Source organism: Bidens hawaiensis, unplaced genomic scaffold (assembly GCF_021521415.1).
Source record: "Bidens hawaiensis isolate Kalapana, Puna unplaced genomic scaffold, B.hawaiensis_p1.1 tig00034643_1, whole genome shotgun sequence".
Lineage (NCBI taxonomy): Eukaryota > Viridiplantae > Streptophyta > Magnoliopsida > Asterales > Asteraceae > Bidens > Bidens hawaiensis.
The window spans coordinates 128,435-135,249 of record NW_027495998.1 but is presented as its reverse complement, the minus strand read 5'-3'; the positions used below and the strand labels follow the sequence as shown (position 1 = coordinate 135,249).

Below are 6,815 nucleotides of genomic sequence, written 5' to 3'. Positions count from 1 at the left end.
AGAAAGTAGAAAACCAATTTATGAATTAGACGAAGAAGATACGAGTTTAGAGGACATTAGTGATCCATTTAGTGCGATAATGATCATAAGTGTGTTGAATTGCTGCATGAAAGTGAACTACTGTACTAGAAACAGGTCTTGGATGTCAAGCAGGTTATGGCGTTTTGTAAGCAAAAGAAGGTGGATGATGTTATACACAACACGAGCTTAGTTATTGGTTTTATGCGCGTGCGCGCCAATTTTAAAACGTTGCGAGATTCAAGTCCTATTTATTGTGTTGTTGCATTAGTTTGTTTTGCTATCTGTTAGTAACGGTAATGAATTTGTGGTTGTGGCAGTGTCGATGGTTGATTGGGATCTCAGTGCTTATAATATAACTGTTTCAGAATGAACGAAGTGGAAGAAGATAGAGCTCTGTTGAGTAGTCTTGGAGTCACGTCAGCGAATCCAGACGAACTTGAACATGATATATTAGAACAGGTGTTAGTTTAGTCTGTTCTGTTCTGTTTATGATATAAACCAAAGAACTATCAGTTTAAGCTTTATCATATTATCTGTTTACTTAGGGCAATGATGCTTGCATGCTGCGAATATTTCACAACTGGTTTTTGTAATCATCGCTTTCATCTGTTGGCAGGCAAGAAACCATGATGAACAGGGCAGCCAAGTGGAAGTTACCAATGAATCATCATCCACCAGCCAAACAGATGTTCTTAATAGATTAAGAGCTATAAATGTCGAAATAGATGCTGTTGCATGCACAATTGAAAATGTGAACAACATTGCAAGAACCGAAGAATGTGCAAACAATAATGATGACGAAAGTGGACCGTCAGATGGAAAAGAAAGCATTTTGCAAGGTTCTAATGATCTAACCCTTCAGCATGCTCTAGCAACTGATAGATTGGAAAGCTTAAAGAGGACAAAGGCTCAACTCGAGAAAGAAGTTGCAAGTTTGGGAATCAAACCTAAAGTTAGTAAACAAGAAAACATCTTGAAATATCTTGTTAAAGAAGAACTGAATCACAAGCGCAAGCAGAAAGAAGTTCCAAAAACAAGTAAGAAGTTGAAGCGACATAAAACAGTATCCTTCAGTGATGATGGTGATTTTGATGCTGTTTTAAACGCGGCATCTAGTGGATTTGTTGAAACAGTGAGTTCTCTAAAGTTGTATTAGATTTACTTTACAAAACATTAAAAGCTATATATCTATTAAAACAATTGTGAATGAAATGGGACTTCTCGTTTCAGGAAAGAGACAAGTTGGTTAGAAAAGGGATTCTAACTCCTTTTCATAACTTAAAAGGATATGAACGCCGCATTGAGGAAGCAGGACCATCTAATACAGCTGAAGAAGTCAATGAAGTCAACGATTTTTCTTCTGCCAGCATAGCAAGAGCTGTTCAATCAATGTCAGAGGCTGCAAATGCTCGTCCTACAACAAAGCTGTTAGATCCAGATTCTTTACCAAGACTTGAACCACCAACACGTCCTTTTCAAAGACTTAGAACCCCTTTTAAAAATTCTCAGTCTCAGAAAAATGGAGAAAAATCTAGAGATTCAAATAAGAAAAAAAGACGGCCTTTGCCTGAGAAAAGATGGAGGAAACGAGCATCTCGTGAGCAGAATCTTTTGGATGAAAATGGTATGTCATCATCGGCAAGTTGAAAATATAGGTCCTAATGTCAATCCATTTATTTATAAACTGGTCGATTCACATTACGATTTATCTCTTAACAGGTCTAACCTGCAAAATAAAAAAAAGTAGTGTTTTTTTTTTCTGCATAAAAATGTTCTAAATCAGTTCATTAAAAAAAGGTTTATTGTTGAAACAACATAACTTTTGTAATCATATTTTATATGAAAACGGGATAACGTATGACCGTATGTGGATTGTGGAGGTCATGCAAGTATGTATTAATGCATACGGTAATACCAATTTTGATCAAAAACATGTTGGTTGACAAAAAAGCCTATAACTATTTTCTTGAAAAGACAACAAATGAGCTGCAGCATGTTGACAACTATCAAAGGGTAATCATGTCTTTTTAAAGCTCGTAAGGTCATTTTCTTTATATGGCAATTAGTATCATGCTTTTGGCAGGAATTGGTATATGTGAAATCAGATACATTTGGGTTGCCTATAACATATTTTCAATATATGGACACATTAATGAGTTAAATTTGTCTTCATTTCTTCTATTGTTCTGAATGTAGATGACACGCGAGGCTCTAGTATTGAAGATGACAATCAAGAAGATGATGAAGCAGCAGAAGAAGGTGATGAAGATACTTTTGTGAAACTAGAAGGTGGATTAAATATTCCAGATTCTATTTTCAGTCAACTCTTTGACTATCAAAAAGTTGGTGTGCAATGGTTGTGGGAGCTTCATTGCCAAAGAGCAGGTGGGATAATAGGAGACGAAATGGGCCTTGGAAAAACCATTCAAGTTTTATCATTTGTTGGAGCTCTGCATTTCAGTAAAATGTATAAACCGAGTATTATCATATGTCCAGTCACACTTTTGAGACAATGGAAAAGAGAATCAAAAAAATGGTATCCAAACTTTCATGTTGAAATACTACACGATTCTGCTCAAGATTCTTCTCATAAAAAGAAACAAACCAAATCAGATGAAAGTGATTACGCAACTATGGAGAGTGATGAAGACGAAAAAATATATTCAAAAAGCAACAAGAAGTGGGACTCTTTAATAAACCATGTTTTGAGAAGTGAATCTGGTTTGTTGATTACTACTTATGAACAGTTGAGGATTCTTGGTGAAAAACTGCTTGATATTGAATGGGGATATGCGGTATTAGATGAAGGACATAGAATAAGAAACCCTAACGCAGAAGTGACTTTGGTTTGCAAACAGTTACAAACCGTTCACCGTATTATAATGACGGGTGCACCTATTCAGAACAAATTAAGTGAACTTTGGTCATTGTTTGACTTTGTATTTCCTGGAAAGTTGGGTGTCTTGCCTGTATTTGAAGCCGAATTTGCAGTTCCAATTTCTGTTGGTGGTTATGCTAATGCTTCACCTTTGCAAGTATCCACTGCTTACAGGTAAGCATGAGTTTTTTTATATAACTAATGTTTAATTAAAACTGAGGTGGCAATTTCTGTTCTCAGCCCATTTTGGCTGTTTAACCTCTAATATTCATCATTAACCATTTTTGTTCAGTAATATAATCCCTATATCTATTGTTTCTAAGGTTATGCTTCTTATTAAAATTTCCATAAATTATACAGATGCGCGGTTGTTCTACGTGACTTAATAATGCCATATCTTCTTAGAAGAATGAAAGCCGATGTAAACGCACAACTTCCATCAAAAACCGAACACGTTCTGTTTTGCAGTCTTACATCAGACCAACGATCTAGATACCAATCATTTCTCGCCAGCTCTGAAGTTGAACAAATCTTCAACGGAGAAAGAAACTCACTTTATGGGATCGATGTAATGCGTAAAATCTGCAATCATCCTGATTTACTTGAAAGAGAACACGCAGCCCAAAATCCTGATTATGGAAACGAAGAACGAAGCGGGAAAATGAAAGTTGTTAAACAGGTACTTAGGGTTTGGAAAGAACAGGGTCATAGGGTTCTTCTGTTTGCACAGACGCAACAGATGCTTGATATTCTTGAGAATTTTTTGATCGGTGACGGTTATACGTACAGACGGATGGACGGGTTGACACCTGTCAAACAAAGGATGGTGTTGATGGATGAGTTTAACAATTCTGAGGAGGTTTTCATATTTATTTTGACAACTAAAGTTGGTGGACTCGGGACGAATTTGACCGGTGCCAATAGAGTGATCATCTTTGACCCTGATTGGAATCCGTCCACTGACATGCAGGTTTGACTTCTATTTATTTGTCTTTTTACCTTGATACCCACTTGTTGGTTTGACTTAAAAGGAACCAGATAATGTTCAAACAGGTCATTTTTGGTCCGGGTCAAAACGAGTGGGTCAGGTAACCCAGAAAGATCGATTGCCTAAATATTTTAAATTTATACGAATTTGCAGAATAATACCCTACCAATGAATTAAGAGTTCTTATTGTACTAAAATAACACTTGGGTTTGACTTTGGTCCCATTTGTCTTTTTGACCCACTTGATCTGTTTTCCTTTAACTACTTCTATCTCTGGTTATCTGTGCACCTATTTTAATTTAACTCAAAACAGTTGCCCGCTTTTAGAAATAAAATCATCATCATCATCATCATCATCGTACTCAGTATATCCCACCAATAGCAATGCTATGGTAGGGTCTGAGGAGGGTAAGATGTAGACAGCCTTACCTCTATCCCTTAGGGATAGAGAGGCTGCTTCCGGTGAGACCCCCGGCTCGATAGTAGTTTTGAATCAAGCCTTGGACATAAGACACATAACACTCAATCATCGGGACACCGGCTGATTGGTGCATGTGCCCTTGTCTTTCGGCTATCAACGCCACCACATGATGCCTGATTAACCTTCCGCCACTTTTAACGTTATTTTCACGTGATTAGTAAAATAACGTCAAAATTAGTGCAATTTTACTTTTGTCCACCCAAGGGTTCACACATATATACATTATATGTGCGCACCGCAAGCAGGGCGTCTTTTAGAAATAAAATAGTTTTATTTTTTTCTTTTCCAATTTTACTCTTAATTGGCCGTATTTGACTTGCAAGTTTTCCAAGTCAACTAGTATCTTAAATGAAAGTAAAATCATTCTGTTCATATATTAATTGTACACATCTTAAGTTGTGTTTTTATTTGATGAACAATTTATTTGGGACAGTGGAAGTAAGATTGTTAACATGACCCATTTGACCCGTAGGGGTAAAACATAATTCAGATACTAATTTGTAAGTAAAAATGTTGACATTTAAGCTTGATTTCTTATTATACCTGTTTTTTTTTTTTTTTTTTTTGCATTGCTGTTAACAGGCGAGAGAGCGTGCATGGCGTATTGGTCAAACAAAAGATGTAACAGTTTATAGACTAATAACCCGAGGAACAATAGAAGAAAAGGTGTATCAACGACAAATATACAAACATTTTTTAACAAACAAAATCTTAAAAAACCCACAACAAAAAAGATTCTTCAAGGCCCGAGACATGAAAGATCTTTTCAGATTAAACGATGATAGAGATAACGACAATACTGAGACATCTAATATTTTCAGTCAGTTATCTCAAGATGTAAATATTGTTGGTTCTAATGCAAGCAATCCAAATGAGATTCCTGCAACACGCACCAAAAAGTCATCCAAAAATAAAGAAAAAGAAAAAATCGATGATTGTAACGAGCAAGAAGGCGAGGAAACAAGTATTTTGAAAAGTCTCTTTGATGCTCAGGGGATTCATGTAAGTGTTTGCCTTTTATTATAGTTTATTATTTGATTCTTGATTTTTTAAAATCTTTGGTCCCTGTGGTTTGGCCTGTTTTACCATTTCAGTTCAAAAAGCAGTCTATGGACATATTATGCCCTAAGGTTTAAATTCTATAACCCTTTCAGCCCCTGGTGCTTACTCCATCCATTTTTTCTGTCAAATCTGATAATGTGCTATTCACATGAGGGGCATTTTAGTCTTTTTTTCCCACAGGGACCAAAAGCATGGTTCGATCTTATAACATAAATAAATAGTTCTTATGGTTTGGCCAAAGTCAAACCTTTGGGGTACTAAGTTCTAAAAGTTGCAAGTTTGGGTTTCGTGGTTTTTATTTTATAGCAAGGTTGGGGCTAAAATCTAAGACTAAACTTGTGTTGATTTTTCTATTAAGTTTAGTAAATATGCCCATTCTACTCTTTTATAACCAGAGGGACCATTTATGTAATAAATCTATTTTAACTGCATGGACCATTTCTGTAATTAACCAAAAGCTGTTTGTGTAAACTATTAAATACCCAAAGCTGTGACTTGGGCCAAAACACACGGACCATTTCTGTAATTAACTCTTCAATTTTTGATGGCTTTCAGAGTGCAGTGAACCATGATCTAATAATGAATGCCAATGACGAACAAAAAGTGAAGCTTGATGAGCAAGCTTCCCAAATCGCCCACCGGGCCGCGGAAGCGTTACGCCAGTCGAGAATGCTTTGTAGCCGAGACGGTATCTCGGTCCCGACCTGGACCGGGAGATCTGGAACTGCGGGTGCACCCGGGCCATCTGTAACCCGGAAGTGTGGGTCAACCGTGAACTCTAAATTGGTTACCAAAACCCGAGCTGATGAAGGGCCGTCTAACAACAAACGGTTTGCTGCGGGTGCATTGGGTGGTAAAGCGTTATCTTCCTCTGAATTACTTGCGAAGATTAGAGGGACTCGTGAGCAAGCGGCTGGTGATGCACTTGACAACCAGTTCGTTGCAGGGTCAAGTTCGAGTTCCAGTGGCCGGACCCGGTTGTCTCGTGACTTGGGTGGGGTGCAATCTGAGGTTTTGATCCGTCAAATTTGTACTTTTTTACAACAACGAGACGGGTCAAGTGATTCGGCTAGTATAGTGAAGCATTTTAAAGAGAGGATTCCGACAGAGGATTTGCCTCTGTTTAAGTCTCTCTTGAAGGAGATTGCAACTTTGGAGAAAAGCCCGAATGGGTCGTCGTGGATTTTAAAACCCGAGTATCATTAACACTAATGGCGCGACTGGTTATTGGTTTGTTTAATTTTTGAGAGGTGATTATTGCAACGATTCAAGATTTTAACCGAGGATTAGGAAAAACTTTAAATTTTTTTCTTTTAAATAGGTTGGAGGTTTAGTGTACATTTGATAATTTATTTTTTTTTGGGCTCACGTTACCCTTTATTTTT

At 37.1% G+C, this 6,815-nt stretch overlaps 1 protein-coding gene across 1 annotated transcript; it reads left to right on the top strand.

Moving 5' to 3' along the window:
- The first annotated feature begins 338 nt into the window (after positions 1-338).
- On the top strand, positions 339-6,649 carry LOC143586395 (protein CHROMATIN REMODELING 8-like). Its single transcript, XM_077067955.1, has 7 exons — positions 339-480; positions 638-1,153; positions 1,252-1,645; positions 2,218-3,073; positions 3,260-3,869; positions 4,951-5,370; positions 5,986-6,649. Exons 1-7 carry the CDS (start codon positions 388-390, stop codon positions 6,634-6,636), a joined length of 3,540 nt encoding a protein of 1,179 aa, XP_076924070.1. The 5' UTR covers positions 339-387; the 3' UTR covers positions 6,637-6,649.
- The last annotated feature ends 166 nt before the right edge of the window (positions 6,650-6,815 follow it).